The sequence below is a fragment of the Cheilinus undulatus genome, linkage group 9, assembly GCF_018320785.1.
Source record: "Cheilinus undulatus linkage group 9, ASM1832078v1, whole genome shotgun sequence".
NCBI classification, from domain to species: domain Eukaryota; kingdom Metazoa; phylum Chordata; class Actinopteri; order Labriformes; family Labridae; genus Cheilinus; species Cheilinus undulatus.
Genome location: NC_054873.1, coordinates 30,404,030 through 30,427,837, shown reverse-complemented (window position 1 = coordinate 30,427,837; position 23,808 = coordinate 30,404,030). Strand labels below are relative to the sequence as shown.

The window sequence follows — 23,808 nt, the reverse complement described above, 5'->3', positions numbered from 1 at the left end:
TATAGGGTCTTTAAAGTAGAGAGGGCATGAACAGGCTATCAAAATGACAGTATAGCCAGGCTTTAGACTATTACTACGAAGAGTACTATTCTGTATGCCATTACTTTCACTTACTGTGGTTTATGTAAACAGTAGTATGACAGCCTATTCTCCTTTAGCAATGTAGCCTGTGCAACATCGTCTTGGAACCGTTTGTCTGCAGAACAGCACCAACAATCCAGAAAATCTCAACCTATGGCTGGTTAACAACGAGACTCGACGTAGATTCACTTATTAATGAAGGACAAATGTCGAACAGGGGCTTATCCTAAACGATTTATATCCTAGTTGTCTCACGACAATACTTAAGTTGCCCTGGATGCTTAAAAGTTGGCTGTAGTAGCCTCCCCCTCTCAGGGTTATGCAGCTTTAAACAGTCCACAATGCCTTGCGGTGTCCCAGATCCAATGCCGTGTATTTACCAGCAGGAGTAATGAAACGGGGAGAGGGGCTTTTTCCGCAGCCTGCTGGGGAGACCGCAAAAGACGAAAGCGCACAGAGAGGACACACAAACTTTCGGACAGAGTACCGAAACGCCAGTTATCCATTTTGAGCCGTTTTTTATCGCCCTTTGTTCCGTTTTTTACCCCGCAGTCCAGCGTTACTTTGTCGCAGTTCGTGGGAAGTGATTTACTGGGCAATGCTGAAGAAGGACACATTTTGCGAAACTGACGCCTTTACCTGTGTTTTTACACGAAACTTCACTTCGGATGGGAAACACTGAGTTGAATCCTATTTGCTCCTCAGAGGTAAGAGCATTAAAGAGACCTAATAATAGCTGACTGTGCTTCGGCTGAGCCCGCTGTACTTGTGAGGCTGAGATAACGGAAACATTTCAGTAGTAGAATAGTTCTGCTACTCTGAGAGACCACTACAGCCCATTATCGCCATTTCTTCTGCCTCGTCCCACTCGTCACGAAGTGTATGGGCGTAGTGGATGGCTTAAAAGAACTGACAGGATATTGAGTAACAAAATTTCGAGCTGGCACTTTGTTTGACGAGAGCTTTGTCTGTCAGTTTGAGACAACGTCAAAATAAAAGCGTTTTCTAGTGTTGTAGACTTTATCTTACAGTTTCATCTATACAGGCCTATTTTTCCATTTACTCCTCTGCCTCAAACTGTTGTCCCCCTTCAGATTCAGCATCTTCTATACTTAAGAAACTCTTATGATCTTTGAAACAATGGGCACACGTGAGCGTTATACTTAATTTAAACCCCCTGGCCTTTAGTTAACTCTATTTTAAAGCCTGTTTGTTGTACTGTATCTTAAGCCTATACAGGTGAAGCTGAAGCAACCTGTGGAGTGGCTGCACTCAGCCAAGATTTATGCCTTTCAGGGCTTCTGCAGACTTTTTAAATAAGTTAAGTAAATCCTGTAATTCTTTGGCTCTTAGCTGAGTCTAGTGGTGTTACAACTCCATGAAGATTTGGCTGCAGAGAACCACCTACAGACTGGAAAAATAAACGTTGCCACTTTTTTTGTGTGTTGCTGCCATCTCAGCTGCTGCTGTGAAAACCATTTCATTTCTATAAATGCTCACACAGGAGAGTGTGATTCAGCACCAGATGATGTTTTACAAACCACTGTAACATGTAAACCTACACCAAAAGCCTCTGGTTGCCCTGCTGTGCTGTGGCCCTGCTGTAGGAGCCCACTGCCTGCCCCGCTGGCTCTCCTCATCCTTAGATCTGGCCAGTGAGCAGTGAACATGGCAAGCGAACAAAGGCGGCATTATTGCTGGATGAACGTGCCGTCCAGATGTTCAAGCTCCTGCCAGCACTGACCTCCCAAATGGGAGGGTAGGGGGGGTCTGTTCCAGCACCTAATAGTTTAATATCAACCAGATAGAAGGAGGATGGCTGGCTCCAGGGCAGAAGCCTCTAGAGAGCTCACAGGACCTCAGGGTGCAGTCTATAGCGTGACGGGATGTAGATATAATCCTTAACACCACAATCTAAAATTGAAGCTGAGGATTTAGGAGAAAAGTTCTAAAGAAGTCCTGAGGAAGGCTTGTCCTTTTGATTTACTTTGATACTGTAAGTAGTCAGGAACTAGCGGTCTTTATTCAAGACTGAAAATGTAATTAAATCAAACCCAACTGCCTGGATTAAGTAGCACTGTCTTTTAGTGTTTGATTAAGTAATTGCACAGTGTCTCCTTTAATTGCTCATTAATTAACACTCATCTATATTGCAGGCGTTAGGTCTCAGAGGGTAATGCAAATGAAAGACTGAATTAATGAGAAGATGCTGACATCATGCACATGCCCAGGGTTTTGGAAATCTCACAACAGAGTAAAAATAATTAGAAATATTGTGTTTTTACTTTTTTTTACAGATCTGTCAATTAAAGATTGACATTTAGGAGTGTTGCAGAAATGTATGCTAATCTTTGCACTGATTCTCCACCTTAAATAAGTTCCAGATTGGGTGCAGTCCATTGAAGTGTCAGTGCAATGCAGCTGTCTGTTGCAAGATCACAGAGCAGACGGACTCAGAGCTCTCTTGTCTGTTAGTCATGGCCTATTGCATTCTCACAGCACAGGAATGCATACCCTGGACGTTATCAGATTCTTCCTCACAGGATCAAGGCCTGTATCTCGCCTCTGTCTTTGCCCTGCTCTGGAATGTTTACATTTCAGAGGGTGTTGTATACAAGGAAAGCTGGAAATCTGATGATGAAGATTTTCTTCAGCTGTTTCCCACGGTAGGGCCCTTAATTTTTAACCTCAAGGATCCCATTTTTCAGCATGTCTGCTTCTTAACTTTTGCCACCCTGATCTGTTTCAGTCTCAGGGATTAAACTCAACTCGTACCACTCGAAGACAATCTCCAGGAATTGAAAGCAAGGAAAAGACTGCTCCAGTGAGCTCCAACTAGTGCCTTCACATTAAACCAGCGTCTGTCTTTGGCTGCTTACTGAGATCCATTTCACAACAGATCTGTTTCCAATTACAGCAGGGTATAAATTGCGGGTAATTACATGTTGCACTACAGGGAGCGCAATTTGAATTAAAGTTTGGTTAGCAATAGGCAAAAAGGTTTCTCAAACAGGCTGCTGCCACTATAAGCAGTATCCCATTGTGTTTAATTAAAAGCAGCTTGTGGAGTTTAGTATGTCAGAAGCCTTCACTTATATATTAGCTACACGTTTTAACTGGCTTTTTCAAGCGTTCTCCAAATAGCTGCATTGTTTTCTTCCTTACAGAACAATTGTCTGCATGTTTGAATAGCAACCAGAGTGTAATAGCATCTGTTTGTAGAGTGCTTGTGGAAAATAAGGAGTTTCCTAGACAATCCTTTCTCTCAGTTTGCTCCAGTTGCTTCCCTGCAGGCTTTCTCCTGATTCAAGCTCATTCTTTTTTTTGTTTTTTTAACGTAATGAATGCCCAGTTTGTTTTCCTTGATCACCCCCTTCTTCTACTGCTAAACTGCATGACTCTGAGCACAGATTGTGATGCTTAACAGACTGTGAATCCCCAAACAGAGCAGTGCTATATTTAAGCTCATACAGTAAAAACTCCTACAGTAAATTTCATCATGGTGTACATTACAGGAGTGTGTTGGAACACCCACAGGAGCATATGGCTGGTTGTTTACTCCAGTTGAAGCCGTTTTGCTGCCAGCTCGGTGTGCTCCTGTAGGCCTGGAGAAGAGTCGGCAGCAGCCGGGCGGACAGGCTGCTCAGCGCCGCTCACACACCTCACTGCTCTCACAGGAATGCATCTTGAGTCAACACTACTGAACCAACACGAGACTGAAACAAATACGCTCCGGTCCAGCGCTATGGGGAGTTGGTGTTTTGCTGCAGTTGATCATCTTTTGACTGAGCTTAAGTAGAATCCAGGATATTTAAGCCCTCCTCTCTGGCAGAAGATGAGCTCCACAGATCAGTGGGCACATCCCCAGGCTGAGGCTTTGACAGGCTGGAGGAATCAAGCCTGCAGAGCTCAGGATGGCGCATTGCCCCACACCGCTGTGTCTGTATCGTCATTTGGGTATTCTGGGTTAATGTTAATGAATATAAATTTTAAAGCCTGGACCAGGGCACATGACATTTCAAATGCCCCGCTGAGTCTTGCTGAGCTTGTGAAAGGAACAGAGGAGATGCTCAGTTTTCTTTGGACGTCTTTTCTATTCTGAGTCTTGGTCTGTTGTTTTTAAACAACAGACTACTCTACTACTCTTAATGCAAATGCAGTTTTACTTTTCACACAGTGGACCTCGTAAAATCCCTCTGATTCAGTGTTGTTCTTGGTAATATTTTTCAGGCACTTCCCCTTCCCCCTCTAGTGAATAAAACTTTCTCCCCGGCTGATCCACTACGTCTGCTTTGCATCAAGGCCATATTCAGTCCCTATTACTGTTTCCACAGCCCCTTAAAAGAGGGCTCTTTCTTTTTTTTTTTCACAATATGCTGTTTTGGGTCAATGCAGAAAAATCCTGCAGTCTGCTTTTGTGGAGCTATTTTCTCAAGCCTCTTTCTACTTTCAGCCATTTAATGCCATTTAAGGCCAGTGTGAGAGAAGGACAAAAACACTCTCCAGCCAGCTGTGAAGAAGAAAGTGATACAGAGCAAAGCCTCAGACAAATTTTGACGCTCCAATGCACATTCTGCATATATCAGATTATACAGTAAATGTTTGCTCTTAATCTACTTGAGTCATACCTTTCTCAGTCTTTGAAACTGCTGAGATATTTGTTTATTTGTGTTCAAAGCTGCACTTTTTAGCCAATTTACAGTTTAGACTAGTCTGAAAAAATACACTGAAACCTAGAGTAATTCACTAATGATCTTTTTATTCATGTACAAAGGAAAACTTGCTTGTCTTTCACTTTGAACGTGCTCTTTTTAACTTTAAGACAAACACGCCACTTAAAAAGGTCACTCTTGGCCCTGGATACTTGTCGCTGGTGTCATTGATTTTTATCATTAAGTACACAGAAGTAATCAATCAGCTGACAAACTATTAAAATAATCAATAATGAAAATAATCCTTCATTGCAGCCTTATAAATGTTACCTTGCAGCTCTTGCTATGTCTTTACCATATTTAGAAAAGCAATGGCTGAAGGGAAGGACAGGCTGGTGTGGGTGACTTTGTGAGTGTGGACAGGGAATATTGGGGATGGGGGAGGTGTAATTGTTTGGGGGGGTGGTTGGTGAACAAAGGGACCTTTTGACTCTGTAGTGTAGTTGCAGTGAAGGTTAGATCCAGGGAGAGAGTGATAGAGATCAGGGGAGAAGCCATTCATTCCCTGCCTGCACGCTGTCCTTGAAGGACGTTTTGAAGGATGTCTCTCCCTCCATGGGTGCTTCATAGATTGTGTCAGTAACAATAGTTAACACTATTAATATGTGCTTTGAAAATATGACCATATGATTAACCAGTTCACATTTGCATATCAGCATGGCTCTGGAAACTCTCACTGCTTTAGTAATCAGACAGTGCTATGAAACTTTAAAGACAGACAGTTTTTAATATTTTCCTGTGTAAATATTCATATCTCACTATGTTTTCCACCAGGGACTAATGCATTCTGCAGTTTCTGTGTTTCATGTGTTACAGAATTGTGGCAATAAATGTGAGATCACAAAGAAAACCCAACATTACTCTCTTATGTAACAATTTTTCAGCTCTCCCTTTTCATTTTTTAATAACGTTTTCATGCCTTCTCTGTTTTCCTTGCTGTTCCTGTCCTCGATTTGTCACCGAGTTAATCTTCCTGCTCTGTCTTCGCTGCTTCTGGGTAATTCTTTGTACAAAAGCAGGAACTGGACTTGGGAATGTCTGCTGGCAGACCCTTCCTGCACCCCCAACAGACATGTACCTATTCATAGAGAAGAACAAAACAACAGCGTTATGGCCAGCTGGTCCTGGCAGCCTGGCTGTAAGAGTCCATCTGAACTGTGCTGTCCTTTATTCATGAGCTACTGCTCAAAAAGCCAAACTGAACCCCATGTTTTCAGATTACTTCACTTCCTGTGTTTGTAGATCTTAACACCAGGAAGGACTGTTTGCAGCATGTCTGTTGTAATGGACACGCAGCACATGTTATGGCCATGTCCTTGAGCACATCCTGACTAAGTGCTTCCTGTTTTTCCCCTTTGTTTCCTCCCCAGTGAAGCAGCCGGAGGGGCTTCAGCTGCCCTGCACCACTGGAGCCTTCAATAATGTCGGGGCCAACACACCACAACTGGCCCCCTCGCTTCTGACCTAACATGGAGCTTAAGGTCTGGGTGGATGGAGTCCAGAGGGTCGTCTGCGGGGTCACTGAGGCAACCACCTGCCAGGAAGTCGTGATTGCTTTGGCTCAGGCCATAGGTAGATCTTTTCTACTATAAACCTGCACTCACACAGAGACAACCTGGCTGTTTAATTCTAGTTCTATTCAAAACGTCCCTATAGAAAGAAATCTGATTCTGTGATTGAGCTATTTTTTATCCCACTAATGCCACCCTGATGAAATCTGATTGCTTATTTGCCGTGTTTCTGACGGCCATTTACAAGATTTTTTCAAATATATCATCTGGTTCCTTTTGATTTTTTTCATGTGTTATGTAAATAAATGAATCAATAGTTTTTGGGCATTCAGAAAGATGTTATAGAAACCCATCTTTGAAAATCATTTCTAGCTAGATATACAATCCAGTCCAAAAGGAAAGAGATTACATAATTCTCATGCCAAAGAATATAAATACGTTTTAAGACAGGATTTAAAGTTGTTAAAGTTGTGAATATTTTGATTTCAAGAGGCAGTTTGTTCCACAGTTTAGGAGCCACCGCAGAAACCTCAGGTTTTTATTCTGGTTTTAGCTGATCAGCAGACCTCAGGGATGGTGAGGGGGTGTAGATGTGCAATAGCTTAGAAATGTGGTGGGTTGCTGATCCATGGTAAGATTTGAAAATAAAAAATTATCTTTTTAAATGAATTCAAAGGCCTGGTTAAGTCTAAAGTGAATTGCGGTTGTCCAAATGTGTTGAAATGAAAGCATGAATCACTTACTCGGAGTCATTAAAAGATTAAAGTGATTTAACTGTGGATTAAAGCCTCAAGTGATACAAACTGGATTCAACAAAAGAGTGATCTTTTGATCCAATTTAAAATCATTGTTGAAGGGGTGCAGATGGCCTAGTGGTTAGGTCCCGTCCCATGTATGCGGATGACTCTGGTTCAAATCTGGCTTGTGGCTCCTTTCCCACATGTCTCTTGCACACTCTTATCCCTCTTTCAGACTCTATCCACTGCCCCCCTCTATTGATAACAAAGGCATAAAATATATATATTTGAAATAGAAAACATCATTGTTGATTTTTACAGGGGTAGACCAATTATTATTGATGTTGATATTTGGCATTTAGCCAATTATCGGTATGGGCATTTTCTCCTATCAATAAACGACCAAATGCAATTTATATATATGTCCTCCCTAATGTCTCTCCCACATCACTTTCTGACTGCCTTAAATCTACCAGCCAATCAACAGTGAGGCCTGAGTGGCACTGACTCAGGAAGTGTACAGTATCACTCCCTGTTTCATGCTGCTACAATGTTGCTCTGTCCTGTTTCTCATGTTAACAAGTTATTACAAAGTTATTTATTTTCTTTTATTTTTTAACATGTGTATTCACAAAAATAAAAAATTGATTTGTCACAACAAGTGCATATCAATTCCAAATATTTGTCACCGGTCGCATGCACAACTAATGATCATATCAATTTCGGCCCTGAAAAAACAATACTGTTCACCCTCAATATTTACACTAAGATTAGTGATTGTGTGTTTAAAATAAGGTAGCAGGCGGTCCTTGAAAGGTCCACCGCTGACTCTACAGGGGTCAAAAATGGAGAGTTATGTTTTACTTTCAGGGCTCAGGGCCATCCAGACTGGAAAGTCCAGCAGGTGTTTTCTAGAGCTGCCATCACTGAGAACTTCAGCGTAGGGGGGCAAAAGAGGAGGCAAAAGCAGCTGTTAAAGACTAAATGCATTAAAGATATCAGTTATTGGTAGCCTTTCTGGTTGGCAAACCAGAAAGTGCATTGGGCATGTTTAATATCAGAGATCATTGGGTTTAGCTGGTTTTACAGAGAAGCTTACACCTAGCTTATTGAAATTCTTATCCAATGCTACTTTTTTCTCAGTTACTTTTAGTATTTCTGAATTGCCTCTCCATGTCACACTCCTAGAGTGATGGTGACATTAAAGCAGTTCATTTGGTGTAAAAAGGTTGCAGACAATGTAGGCTGTTGGCATTTTTAAATTGGTGAAATTCAGAGTGTAGCTCTCCTGTGCGCACCCTAACTTTATGTGCTCTGCCCTACCAGCACTGAGTGAATCCTCTTTATGTAGGTCACATCTGAAGTGACTGTTCTATGCCTCTTTGTTAGCTGCACCCCATCTCACAGTCCTTGCAAATGAGTACTGCCTGCTAATCTCAAAACGTCTTTCTCCAATTTAATGCACAAGAATTTCTTCGTTAGTTAACAGAGTAATTATTTCACTCTAATATTATCAGTTTCACATGTTTTTTCCACACTTAAAATTTAAAGGGCAAATCAATCAGTTTCTTGAAAAAGCCTCTCTAGAAATCTGGGTTGAGGTCTTAGAGGCTGTATGGCACACTCTGAGATCTTAGCGTCCCCCCTCTCCCATATGGCTCCTTCAGGAGTAGGAGCACTTGAACATGCTATATTGACATCACTTCCCGCAAAGCAAAGAGTAAGAGGAGGGAAAGTCTGACTCATTCCTCAGTCTCCTGCCAAACTGAGAAAGCTTCGCCTCTGAACCCCCTCCTATGCCTTTTTCTATTAAAATCGTATACACACCACTCCTGGTAATCAGACATCAATATTGATTTAGTACTTTGGCATCAAACAAGAGTTTCTGTCTACACACTGCTACAAAAGCTGTGTCTGGGTTTTCTTTAACAGCAATGATGAATATATTTTTTTATCAAAAACGAATAGTGCCATCTGAAAGGGTTAAACAAATGTAAGACATTCTGCACTGTAGATCTATTCAGCTTTTCGGCTCTTCTAGCTGATTATTCTGTGTTCCAGTCTGCATTTTAACAGAGATTGAAGGCTCTCATCTCACTTAAGAAAACCACTGTGAGCTTTTTTTCAGAAGCCACAAAGAGACACCGTTGTTGAAATTTCAGCCTTTTTGGTTATAATGGCAGGATGATTTTACACTCAGTGTGTGTTTAATGTAGCAGAAGAAAATGAGATCTTAATTATTTTATAAGATGACCAAGTGTCATAGCAGTGTCTCTTTGTTTCAGGGTTCCTGCAGATAGATCCTTGAAAAGACTAAAATGTCTTAAATTGTACATTTGACATTTAAGGCATTGAAAAGTCTTGTTTTTACTAAGGAGAGGTCTTAAAATTTGGATGGTACTTTAAGAGAGAAGACTTTAGTGTGAGAAGTATTAGCAAAATAATTTAAGAAAAGAAGAAGAAAGACCGATCGTTATTAAAGGCTGTCTAGGAAAACACAGGAAAAAGGTCTCCATCCACATGTTCATACTTGCTCCCTCTTGTCTGCATCTCTCTCATCAACAGATATCCTATTATTTAACATTCAAGCTAGCTGTGAGCTTTAGCATTCTTTTTGATTTATGATTAATGATTTTGCATTTCTCGCTGAATTTTCACCAGAATGCAAGGAATTAAGTGATGGATGCTCAAACTTGTCCTCAGGAGGACCCCCTCTCATTTTATATGGCTCACTGGGATTAAATAAGACTTGTACTTATGTTGATCAATTTTTGTTTGTGTGGTGCCAGTTCATCTCAAGACACTTTACAAAGAGGGCAGATATAGACCATACTCTCTGTTGTGTTCAATTATAATAAACCAGTGCTAAATATTACAGTTATAATAAAGACTATATCCTATTATAATATGGTGCTATGGTACATAAGTAGTATTTAGCCCTGCTATAGTGGTGTCATAAACCTTTGCTTATGGAGCAGGACTGTCAAGCAGACAAGACTCTTGCTGGCTGCCCTCTGCTGAAGCTGCACTTGGCTTGAATTCGGGCTTAAAAGTAGGGTAGGGGTGGGAGAAAAGGAGAGGAACAAGAGAAACAACAAAACAGCAACTGAAAGACAAGTTTATGGCCATTGTGGCCATCAACTTATCTCCCATTTTGTAGGAAATATTGATAACTTCAATGATGATGGTAGTACTATGTGAAAAATTAGAAATAACAGTGCTGTCTTGTGAAACACTGAGTTGCCCTCTTAGAAATAGATAACCCTCATTTTTACAGGTCCTCCTTGAGGGAAAGGTGTAATTCTCTTTATTAATATTTGAACTATAAATCAGCTCAGCACACCTGCTAATACATGTTATGATAAATATCAGAATACTAAACTATATGTTGATAGGATCGAGGAATTAAATGTACCAGAAATCACCAAATTTATGACCCAAAAATATTTTCATCCTGTGTCATTTTACCTTTTTAAAATCCATCAATCCAAACAACCATTAGCTATACCACTTATCCTATTCAGGATTGAGTGGGGGTTGGGGTCCATCCCCGCTGACAATATCCAGAGCCCTGGACTGGTCACCAGTCAATTCAAAAATCTTCCACTAGGGGGCCCTTAGGAAAAGGAGAGGGACCAGAGAAACAACAAAACAAATGAAGTCAAATTTATTGGAAGTTGTGGCCATAAACTTATCTCCCATTTTGTAGGAAATTGCTATAACTTTATTTATGATGGTAGCACAGTGAAAGTTTGGACAGAGCCCTGGACCAGGGCTGACATTTCATAATCAATACATTAAATCAAACATGCGTCCCATGTCCCGCACACAGAGAAATTAACATGCCTTTCTTGACCACTGTAAAAAGTGGTATTTATTTTTCTCAGTTCAGGTATTAATATGTCATCACTTTCACCGTCTTCTAAGCATAATATCTGCAGGTCTATTTTAATGTGTTTTGTGTCATTAACAGGTCGCACAGGAAGATACACTCTAGTAGAAAAATGGCGGGACACGGAGCGTCACCTTGCCCCTCATGAGAGCCCCGTGGCCTCTCTAAACACCTGGGGTCAGTATGCAGGCGACGTCCAGCTGATTCTTCTTCGCACAGGCCCCTCCCTGACTGAGCGACCCCCCTCAGAGGGACCCCCTCTCAGAGGACCTGAACGAGGGCTGCACCGACAGAGCCTCCCTCCCCTTGCAAAGCTTCGCCATCCTAACGATCGTTCCCTCCGGCGTCGTGAACCACGCCGTAAGTCGCTCACATTCACTGGTGCACCCAGAGGCCTCAGGGAGATATTGAGTGGGGGCCGGATCGTTGAGGCTGAGGCAAAAAGAAGAATCCTCCTGGGAAATGGTGGGAACCATCACCATGCAGGACCAGCCATTGGGACTGCATCACCCGGCCTGTGGGCATGTCGCATGGAAGATCTGGTCAGACTGGTGGGTATTCAGAGAGAGACGCTCACTGTGCTGGAGAAGAAGCTGGAGGCCTATGAGGCAGAGCTGCAGGCCTGGGCTGAAGGGAGAGGGGGACGAGTTGGAGGGTTCATCGGAGACACAGGAGGAGGGCTGAGTGAGGAGATCCTGAGGCTGGAGAAACATCTGAGAAAGAACGAGGTGGAGATGGAGGAGGAGGAGTTTTGGGCCACAGAGCTGCAGATTGAGCTGGAGAGTGAGAGACAGCTGGAGGAGAGACTGCAGGAGCTTAGAGGACGTCTGCAGGGCTGTGAGCAGGAGATTGAAGAAAAGCTGGCAATGGTACAGGTATGCTTTGTGCCTGGTATTTAGGGGACATTGAATTAAAAAGAATACTTTAAAAGGAAGTTTTGGTTGTAGAGGGACAAACATGCAGCTAAGATTTGAGTCAAAGGAATTATTGATTGGTGGTTATCCTATATCATAGTTGTGCAGGTGTTACTTATCAGGGCATTTTGTAATGAAATATTTTTTATATGTATCTTTAGGGTGTTGAGGTAGGGTTAGAGGAGGAGAGGCTGCAGAGGGAGCGTCAGGAGACACAGTGGGTGAGCGAGGCTGAGGCACGGGCCCAAGTCCTCAGAGTCAAAGCTGAACTGAAGGCTCAAGAAAGACAAGCTGTCCAGCTGGAGAGCAGCTGTCGAGCCGTGGACAGATCACTTGGACAAAGCAGCAAGAAACTGCAGGTGAGACATACATGCATTTGGAGATTTACTTTTTCTTGCCCTGAGTGTCTCTCTTGTAAAAACAGTATTTCAGAGTGAAACAGTGATTTGGGGAAAGTATCATTTATTTAAAATGTATTAAAGCATCTGTCCAATTGATTCATCCCTGTATGATGCAGAATATCTGAAGAAGGTGAAGGTAATCATTTTTTTATCGACTAAAATCTTGTAGCCATTTGTGGTTTCAGAGGGTGCTGCATGAAGTCCAATAAAATGCCTCAAGGGATGTCACTCAAGGCAAGTTTATTTAGAGAGTCACTCAACCCCGGACTTTCAGCTGAGGTACATCTATTCTGGGATTTTGTAGAGGTTGTTTTCAATAAGCAGTCCACTTCAGTTTTGTGCTACACAGAACACGTCTGTATGCATTCCCATTATCAGAAGATGGAGAGATTCCAAAATAACTGGCCCGCACGATCCTAGGTTTTGGCACCCTTTTGTAGGGGTGCCAAGCTTACCTATCCGTCCCAAAAGCTAGCGGCTACGAACACAATGGAAGGTATTCACAGACATCCGTTTCAGTACACAACATGACTGCTCAGCTGAGCTGAGTGGCGAAGCCATCTGAAAATGGGAGGAAAATAAGACTGATATCTGCTTAAATCAGGGATATTTGGACCCTACAGAGATCCATACTGTTTACTGGACCGTTGACATTAATATGTGGCCACAAATCAGGTTTCCTGAAAATTACAGGTGCATCTCAAAAAATTAGAATATCATGAAAAAGTTCAATATTTTTTGTCACTTTTTTCTGAAGGTGAACCCCATATATTATATAGACTTGTTACACATAGAGTGAAATATTTCAAGCCTTTGTTTCTTGAAAAGTTGATGATTATGGTTTAAAGATAAGAAAACCCAAAATTCAGTGTCTCAAAAATTAGAATACTACATAAGATCAATATAAAAAGGATGCTTTAAACAGAAATGTCAGGCTTCTGAAAAGTATGATCATTTCTATCCCTTCAATACTTGGACCTCCTTTTGCATGAATTACTGCATCAATGCGGCATGGCATGGAGGCGATCAGCTTGTGGCACTGCTCAGGTGTAATGGAAGCCCAGGTTGCTTTGATAGCGACCTTCAGGTCATCTGCATTGTTGTGTCTGGTGTCTCTCATCTTCCTCTTGACGATACCCCATAGATTCTCTGTGGGGTTCAGCTCAGGCCAGTTTGCTGGCCTATCAAGCACAGTAACACCATGGTCAACACCAGCAGATGCCATGGCAGCCCAAATTATCATTGACTGTGGAAACTTCACACTGGACTTCAAGCAACGTGGATTCTGTGCCTGTCTCCACTCCTCCTCCAGACTCTGGGACCTTGAAGAGTGGAGAGGCACAGAATCCATGTTGCTTGTAGTCCAGTGTGAAGTTTCCACAGTCAGTGATGATTTGGGCTGCCATGGCATCTGCTGGTGTTGGTCCACTGTGTTTTCTGAAGTCGACAGTCAACCCAGCCATCCACCAGGACATTTTAGAGCACTTCATGCTTCCTTCTGCTGACAAGCTTCATGGAGATGCTGATTTCATTTTCCAGCAGGACTTGGCACCTGCCCACACTGCCAAAGTTACCAAAAGCTGGTTCAATGACCATGGTGTTACTGTGCTTGATTGTCCAGCAAACTGGCCTGAGCTGGACCCCATAGAGAATCTATGGGGTATCGTCAAGAGGAAGATGAGAGACACCAGACCCAACGATACAGATGACCTGAAGGTCGCTATCAAAGCAACCTGGGCTTCCATTACACCTGAGCAGTGCCACAGGCTGATCGCCTCCATGCCACGCCGCACTGATGCAGTAATTCATGCAAAAGGAGGTCCAACCGAGTATTGAGTGCATAGAAATGATCATACTTTTCAGAAGCCTGACATTTCTGTTTAAAATATCCTTTTTTTATTGATCTTATGTAATATTCTAATTTTTTGAGACACTGAATTTTGGGTTTTCTTATCTGTAAATCATAATCATCAACTTTTCAAGAAACAAAGGCTTGAAATATTTCACTCTATGTGTAATAAGTCTATATAGTATATGGGTTTCACTTTCAGAAAAGAGTGACAAAAAATATTGAACTTTTTCATGATATTCTATTTTTTGAGATGCACCTGTATATGGACCTGATTTAAAGTACACAAAGCAGAGCCTTAAAACATGCCTGGTTCATCAGTGATGGATGTGAAACTGAATTAAAGTAGAAGTTTTGTGATTACAGAGCTTTAGATCAGTTGTTTCTCTGTATTACAGTGATTCGTTTACTTAAGGTAATCTGTGAAAAGATCACTCTGTGGCTGTAAAACCTGAAAAAATCAAGGTGTATTTAAAACAATATTTATGTGCCCTGGCTGTCCTACTTAATCTACTTCAATTGTAACACCTAGTAAGCCTTTATTTTATTTTAGGTGTGGCATATTCTCATGGTAAAACTATCAACTCTTATATTATGTTGTGTAAACGGTTGTAGCGTCGGATACGTGCCCTTTATGGAGTGATAACGGAAAAAAACTTCTGTATTTAACCAAATAAAAATAAACCTAATTTACAAATTCTATTTCAGTTAATCTGTGATAAATGTCAGCAGACTTCACAACTTTTTGGTCTTTCTTCTATAAAACTGTGTTAATTGGACACTGCAGTGAACAGCATGGAGGAGTAGTAGTTATTAAAATGACAGCACTTTTTTAGCTGAAATAAAAGCCCTTCACCGTTTACTCCCTAGTCCCTACTGATTTCTGTCACCAGCTTAAGCTTTCTGCCACTCAAAACAGCAGATACTCACACTGTCTATGATACTGTATGTACGTAGGTCTTCATCTGGAAAAGTGGTCTGAGGGTTTAGTTACCCTCTGAATACCGCCGTATAAGTTTAAAAATGACAAAGGTCCAGCGAGCTCCTCAGACTGCTATAGCAAGCTCATAATGACTGATGAGTTAATAGGAAATTTAGATATCTGGGTTCAGTCAAAGCAAAATATGTGTTCACACAGAAATCCTGATTTCTTTTTATGTTGCAGCATGAATCATGGTTTTTGACAGGTACAGTTCAGTAAAATTTTAAATATAAGTATGTTTAGAAACATAGAATTCCTAAAGAATTAAAATTACACAGAATCAGGGCTGTCATGATTAATCAAATTAATTGCAATTAATTAAGATCCCTTTCAGCTCACTTTGGGCAAGGCATGTCAGTGTCTCCCAGCAGCCAGAGTGATGTAAAATAAATCCATCACTGCTTGGTGTCTTAGTGTCTCATTTTACTTAAAAGAAAAACCCACAGACAGCTCAGTGGACAAGTCAGAAGTCATCTTAACACTTTCAATGTTCTTTTATTTCATTTTCAGTCCATAACAAGTTCCTTTTTCTGTGGTCAAGTTCACGTTGTAATCGTTGATCTACCTCTAAAAGCAGGTCTTTTTCTAAATAGGAAGTCAATTACTCTGAGTTGAAGACTCTAGAAAAAACCAAAATGACACCAAAACGGTTAAAAAGGCAAAAGAGTGGAATTTTTAAAATAAACTTAAAAATTAAACTGTGATTCACTAAAGAAATTCTGCAATTAATCACAATAAAAATGAAAGCTTTTGGCACAAAACAGCAATGTAGATACTACAAATATGAAAATAAATTTTATCATGTGCATGCTGTTGGAAGATATCCGATTTAAAGTAATATCACAAGTGTCTGGAGGTCAGAGTAAGCAAGCATCATCTCATATCATCTGTAGCTGTAGATGCTAGTTTTGAGCTGCTGCCAATACCCTCATGTTTGCTGAAGAATCACTGTCTCTCTTTCCTGTGCTGTTTCACTGAAGGACATGCAGCAAGAGCTGGAACAGCTGACCAAAGAGCTGAGACAGGTCAACCTGCAGCAGTTCATCAAACAGACCGGCACCAAGGTCACCGTGCTGCCCGCTGAACCTACTGAGGAAGACGGCACAAGCAACAGTCATGGAATAGGTAATATTATTTTGTTTCTGCAGGGATATTTTAAAGAGCAAATTGTTTCAATCCAGTGCTCGAGACAAAGAGGAACAGTCATTTCAATCTTTAAGTCCAGGTAGTGCTGGACGATAAATCAAGTTACAATACAGTACGTTTGCACTTAGTTGTTCCCTTGGGGAGATTTGTCTTGGATTCCAAGTGGTGCACACATTTAGCTGCTGATATTAACTTAAGGAACAAATTAGATTGACAAGCAACACCAACATCTACACAGAGTAGCACATATCAATAAAAATACACATACCAATAGTTAATGAAAAAGAATATACATTGCATACAGCCATGTTGCACAAAGTATGCATAAAAATGATAAAAAATTAAAAAAAAACATTATGTTAGGATAAATCACAATGAGAAAGAGATAAAAAGAATATTAAGATAAATATTTTTTTAAAAAACCTTCAATTTCAGTTACTATTTTAACTTCCTATAATCACAAAAACAAGATAATTGAGAATAAACTATTTCTGTGTTACAGTTGTTTTTCCCATAGGTTTCTCATGCATGCTAAATGGAGTGCACCATCCCTTCCTGTACAGAAAAGACACCCAAACAGCACTGCTTTGATTTAAGTGAGAAGCAAATTGAGTCATAGCGCAAACTTTTGTTAGCTGGAAAAGTAAGAAAGATGTAGGAAATGACAGAAAGGTAGCCATTAGTTAACAGAAGGAAAAATAATCTCAGTATGAACCAATTTGATGTGAAGTAGTTTGACTTTAAACAATGCTTTTTAACTTGCAGAGTTTGTTACAAAATCGTGGCTGCCTCTTAAGGCAATACCATACAGAGGCTGTCACATTCATGCTAGCAAAAGACGAGCTCCCAGTGAACCCTTTTGGCAACCCAAGTTTTAACATACTTATCATCACTTGGATCATGTGGCATGTGTTACCATCACATCAGTGAGAAAATCAATGGGTAATCATGTTAGATATTTGTGATCTCAATATCAGTCAAATTAATAATGAATCTGATTTTTGCCATAATTAAGCAGTGACGCATCCATGTAACACTTTCTGAAATACTTGAAAGGTGGGTTAATAATCTTGTTGACATAAATGACTGATTTGTATGAATTGAATGAGGTGCAGTTTGTCTTTGAGTCAGTCTGAGTGTAAGTAATCCTATTCTGCTCCAACCAGGCACTTCTTATTTTTCCATCTCATTTTTAGACAGCCTGCTGAGTGAAAAATGACTCAGCTTAGTGCTCAACAGTGTGTGTATGTGTGTAGTCACAGCTATCTTTCCTGAACCAATTTGAGATTTAGACTTTAAGAGTGAGAAAGGCAAGTGAAAGCGAGGAAATTTTAACTGGTTTTTCGGATAAACCAGCACAGGGCTGTCTGAAAAGGTTCACTCTTGATTTTAAGGTCAGGTTAAGGTTTGGGGTAAGGTTGGAAGGTCAGGGAATGTAATATGTGAAAGTGGGTCTCTCATGAGTGTTAAAGAACCAACACTCATATGTCTATTAGAAAGATAGTGGTAGAGGAAATGGGGGGCAGATGGGGGTATCTGAGGGTAAAGTATTAGCTTTAACCAACTGCGGTAGCAATTATCATCACCATGCCAACAGCTGCCTGGATACAAGCAGCCCCAGCATTATTCATCCATCCCACTTTGTGTATCTTTCCCTCGCTCCTTCCATCACTCTGTCCCTCGATCTCATGCTCAGCAGTTTCTGTGATGGGCTCAATGGACCAAAGCTCTGTCCTCCTACAGGAGAGCTGACAGAGTCTGAGAGAACTGAATTATGGGAGAGCTGTCACAAAGCAATAAAGGCCATCCAAATCAAGTGTGGGCCAGCTTTTAAAAACTTCACAACAGAAGAGGATTGCCACCACCATGAATGGCAAAAAGAAAGCAAAGTTTGACTTAAGGAAGTTTGTATCAGGCTGCAACATAAGAAAAATGTAAAAAGTGAAGGGGGTCTGAATACTTTCTGAATGCACTGTAGGAAAAAATCAAAATATATGAGCTGAAAGGATATGTAAGCATGCCCAAAACTAAACTATTCAGACGTAAGGCCACCTAAAAATGGCATCTGAAACATTGGTGTTGTTTGAAGAAACAACCGCAGCCCCTTCTAGCAGATAGACATGAAATAAAAAAAGAACTTTGAAAGCCCCAAACCCTTTGCTTTTACCATAAATAATTCCTTATGCCCAAAATCCTATAAACATTTAAAAAGAAAAAATCATCAATCAGCCAAATCAAAAACATCAACTGTCTCATCCTCAGCTTGTTCTTTATCTACTGAGCCTATGCCAGCGAGTCCCCAGTTAAATCCTAATCTGGGTTGTCATCATTGTTGTTCTTGTTATCTAAAATCCTACTGTGGTCTGCCTCTTTATTGCTCCCCTCGCTCAATATGTCAGCTATCATCTTTGTCGCTGCTCATCTTAAACTTTCTCATCTGTCAATTTCTCTGTGTGGGGGCTTAAGATGCTTAAACGAAAATATTGTTTTATCTCATCTACCTTCCAGCGCATATTTTAGAGAACGACTGTGCAATTCGTCAGTCATGTGTCTTAAAAACAATATCATCAGGTGTTAAAGGTAGAAGCACACCAGTATCACATCGGATCTTAAGGTAAATATACAAAAACGCTGTCTCTGGTCTAAATAAGTTGATATTTAAATCCAAATAAAAGCAGAATGGGTTAGTCTTTGTTTTCAGGCATGTACAGAGACTGTAAGTTATTATATTCCCGCTGCCTTGAAAACTAGTACCTCATGCTTCCCTAAAAGCCCCATTTTAATTGTCATGTTGGTGTATCTTTTATAAGGTTTCAGTGGAAAATTATCCAAACAGCTCTTCTTTGTAACAAGTTTAATGGTTCTGTGAAATATGATAGTGGTAGCACTAACTGTTAAAGGTGAAAATCTAACATCATAATTTGATTTAAGTTAAAAACCTTTGACACAACAGTTAATACATTGTTAACTTTAATATCTCACCTTTTTAAAGAGCCATAATCATTTTCTGATGACATGGCATGCACTTCATTATTGCATCATTTAGAGCTGTGGGTTTAATTATTTAATTTGATGAATTTCAACAGTGAAAAATAATGAGTTGAGCATTCATGCCCTTCTCGTAACCTTCCAGTTCACTGTGAAAAAAAAGAAAAACTGAAGCTCTTCTGTGCCAGGCCATAAATTTACTGCACTGGCAGAATTTCTGCACAGCTCTGTACTGCCCCCTGGTGGCATCACAGCAATGCTATCCTGTAACAGCAAAGGTGGCTTTGTATTTTATGAGGGGGTATTAACCTCCTGAGACCTGAGCTTTGGTTTGGAATGAATTAATAGTTTCTTCCACTTATTTGGGATAAGTAGGACCTGATAATTTTTAAATTTTTAGCCTCGTCTTTGAACAGGAATTAGTTATCAAAAAGGATGTCCACAAATCCTTTGAAGGTCCTGTTTCTGCAGAAAATACAGCACTGGATCAGTATTAGAGCATCTGTTTCGGCATATTGGTCAGTTGTTGGGGGTCTACAGTCAGTGAGAAATGGTGTTAGTCATTGAGAGAGGTATGGGGGAGTTATTTTGATGATGAACTACAAGGGCTTGTTAACCCTTTACCTACTGAGCCGGTGCCGGTGCTGTGTTTTATGTGTCCGGAGTATCATTACCGTAACTCTGTCAAAGTTTGTCTGATCAGAAAAAAATCCAACGGCGTTGGAAAGCTGAGAATTGTGGGCATGCACACATCAATGGTTCATTACAGCACTCGCAACCATATAATGTGGGCATTCACAGTAAAACACCACAGCAAAACACCATAAGTATCGCGAGACTGCTACACGGATTCTCAACACTGTAACTCCTCAAAAGTTTGCTCAATCTAAAAAATTTCAACGCTGACAGAGAGCTGAGAATCTGTGCTTTCCAGTAATATATGATGTGTGGTATATACAGTGCCTAAAAAATTTATTAGACCAACTGTCATATTTGTCTCAGAGACCATCCAGCATCATGAAGTGCTTTAATGCGGACTCTTTAATTTTCACTGAGCTCTCCACGTTTTACCATTTTGAACAGGAATGAGGGATTTCAAACTTAATTCACCCAAATTTGAGCCGGCTCACTGGGCTTCTCTGAAAAGTCAGAAATTAATCAAGCATAACATTCAACCACTAAAACTCATTTTTCTCTTCAGGAATGCAAGTAAATAACTATAATTTGACATTTTAATCAAGAAATAATAATGTGCTTTACTATTTTTTCAGGTTTTTTTGTAAATCAGTACATTTGAAAATTCATGGATAACAGTAATAATATTTTAGCATTAAAAATATCATTTTGGTTAAAGAGCTTCTACATATTGGTGTATTAACCATTGCAGAAACATAAAAAATGATTTTGGTAATTACCATTGCTGTTAATTTAGGGCAGCTGTGGCATAAACCTAACTTTGGTTAGGGTTAGGGTGGTCTAATAAATTTGTTAAGCACTGTATATTACGATAATTTCGAACAGCACCGCGAAAACTGCAGCTTTGGCAGAAGACGAGTGAGAAAGGAGAGTGAAGGAAGAGAGTAAAAGGAGAGCGAGCGAGAGTGGTGTTTTGTTTTCAAAAAATAGCGTTTTGTGCGTGTCTGTCATGTGCAATAACAATATGTAACTTGAGAATGTTGAGAATGCATTTTCCCCCTTTATTTGCACTAATTGTCACCTGTGTATATAGTTATCTTTTGTACTGTGTTTTTTACACCCACTGTCCTAGACTCAAAAAATGACTGGTGATTGTTCTAAACATGTACAGGTTCACATTTCAAATGTCAAATCAAAACTACATGAGCAATAACAAAATTTCTTCTCATAAAAGCCGTGAAAAGCAAATCCGTTTTTGCATTTTTCTTCTTTTAAACTGCTGAAAATTCCATATAATGTGCAATAATCATTAACCAGATGTTGAAAAGTCAAGTTCAAGTACTCCTGGGAAAAGGGACCAAAGCTCTCAGACTTAGGGCATTTCTTGGCTATTTTACAGCCATAATAACAAAATATGTCCAAATCGCCATTTTAGACTCAGTAGGTAAAGGGTCAGGGCTAAGCATCAACAAAATTTACTCTTAAGTTATCAATTTCCCTGAATTTTAAAGAAATTACCTATTTCTGTGAGAATTTTTAAATATGTTTTGAATTGTTCTAGAAATATCACCCCCAAATTTCTTTAAATATTCCCCAAATACTTAAAGAAACTATTTTATTCTTTAAATATTATTTACCAAATACCGCCAACCCCCCAAAACAAATCCCCTGCATTCATGATAATTTAAAAGCACTACACCCACCCTCTCAATTCCCAGATTCCCATGAGAGCACCTGAAAATTTCAAAACAAATTCACCCAGCATCCAAAGAAACTGGCCAAATTTCCATGAAAATGCCCAAAAAAAGTCAAAGCTGATTTCCCCCAAACTGACCCCCACCCCCCAAAAAATCATGAAAATACCTGAACATTTACAAGTAAAATTTCAAGCAAATTACTTAAACTTGAATGATAACTAAAAATCTAATAGAAATAGAAATCTAATAGAAATCCAAATATATCTTCATGTATATTCTTTTCAAAACACATTATTGAAAAATATGTATTGATATGACCGTACTGTTTTTGTGACATACTAATTTGGTTGTTTTCCTAATTTTCTCTCATTCATCCGTTTCCCTTCCCAGACTTAGTTCCCCTGTCCGGCTCCCTGAAGCGTCCTATGTCATCAACCCCGATGTCCAATCACCTTAGGGTGCTCCACAGTCCTCTGAGTTCAGGCCTGAACCCAGAGGGCATCTATGTGTGAACAGTTGTGTTGTAAGTGGATATCTCTGTACTGGATACCTCAGTAGCACACTACTATGCACTGTTGTCTCGATAACATGAAGGCAGCCTTGAGTGTAAAGACTCACATGATGAAGGAACATTGTCTTTGGATGGAAGTCATGGAGCACTTGGTGGGAATGGATGGCAGATTGAAGCATGAAGAAGAAACCCCCTGAACATGTCAGGATTTAATTTTACAGCTCTTGTGGACTTTCTATATAAACATATCCACTTAATGTACTTTTACTCTCACTTTAGTACCTGCTGAATGATTTGTATTATGTTCTCTCTAGCATCATGATTCAAAACGATTGCCTTTATTGAGAATCTTAGTATGTGAATCTATAAACTATATCTCTAAAAGATCTGATGTAACTAAAACATTATACCCAGTTAATGACTGGTTCTTGTTGAAATAATGAAGGATCGACTTGTGTCTGTAGTAGAACTGTCTATAATCTGTCATATCTGAATTAATTCTTGTAGCTCTGCCTGTGTTCATGTTGAAACTATGCACAAATGGTATTAGTTTTGTTACTAAAGAATGTTACTGTCTGTACGCACCAAAATGATGGATACTGTAAATATGTTTTCTTACTTTTCAGCTTTATTCAGTGAATTATTCTATTTTACTACAAGGCTGTGCATTCACAGCGACAAAAAGGAGTGCCCTCATTCCTGCAGTAATATCTGCATCCTGAAACAGTGTTAAATATCCTCTTAAGCTGTTTGTTGTTAAAATGACTACACAGTACGTTTTTGCCAAATCTGTTATGCTTGTTTCTTTGAAAGGATCAGTGGCCAAAGATTAGCGGGTCTCGTTGCATGATTTTGTTGTTTCTATAGCCATATCTGGATGTGCAGGCCCCCCACAGTAACAGTAAATCAATTAGTTTATGGTCAAAGTGGCGGCATGTCATAATCGAATGGATAGCTAGTGTGAATAACAGAGGCAAGTGTGTTTGTATGCAGTGTAGTCAAGATATGACGCCCCTTTTAGGTTGTAGTTCAGCTGCTAATCACGTCAAAGTGCCTTAACTTCATTCCACAGTGGTTGTATTCCAATAATGTACAGTGAAGCTGTAGTAGAGACATAAAGCAATGATTGTAGATCAAATGTCATAGACGCAGAGGGAAATGAAAATAGCACAGCAGCAAGGAGGAAGCTAGAATGATGTTTTATCTGTTTTAGAGAATCATTGATAGAGAACTTTACAATAGTGCTTTCCACTTGTTACTGTATTACTGTAGCCATAGTAATGTGCTGTAAAATGCATTTACATGTACACATTTATTTCATTATGCAACACATACTGTATAAGTCACCATTGTACTGTCGCTGTACAATTCATGGTTAGAAATGAAAACAGAAAGAAAGAAGGCTCTGGAGGATTATCAGCACAGCATGTCTCCCTGCTGTTTAACTAAAGGAGACCCTGTTTTCTTTTTTTAACTATGGTTGTCATTGTATTTGGGTGTATTTTCCCTTTAAGAAACCACTTGTGTGCATTATTATCCACCCTGGAATGAGAGGTAGCTGTGGTCACTGTTTACAACCGTTTGAGTATGTTTTGTAGAACTGTAAGATGTCGACTGTACATAAACCTGTTTTTATTGTTTCCTGCCTTAATATACTGCGAAGTGTTGACTGATGTAGGGCTGTAACTGGCTGCTGATACGACTTTGGTTGCATGATTCAATAAAACATCTGACTAAATGAGATTTGTCAC

The 23,808-nt window shown here is 40.0% G+C and overlaps 1 protein-coding gene across 1 annotated transcript; it reads left to right on the top strand.

Annotated features, from left to right (window-relative positions):
* Nucleotides 1–454: 454 nt before the first annotated feature.
* Nucleotides 455–23,795, top strand: LOC121514915 (ras association domain-containing protein 8). Its single transcript, XM_041795355.1, has 6 exons — nucleotides 455–788; nucleotides 6,164–6,365; nucleotides 11,015–11,808; nucleotides 12,009–12,206; nucleotides 16,060–16,204; nucleotides 21,937–23,795. The coding sequence occupies exons 2-6, from the start codon at nucleotides 6,263–6,265 to the stop codon at nucleotides 22,056–22,058; spliced, it is 1,362 nt and encodes a 453-aa protein (XP_041651289.1). The 5' UTR covers nucleotides 455–788; nucleotides 6,164–6,262; the 3' UTR covers nucleotides 22,059–23,795.
* Nucleotides 23,796–23,808: the final 13 nt, after the last annotated feature.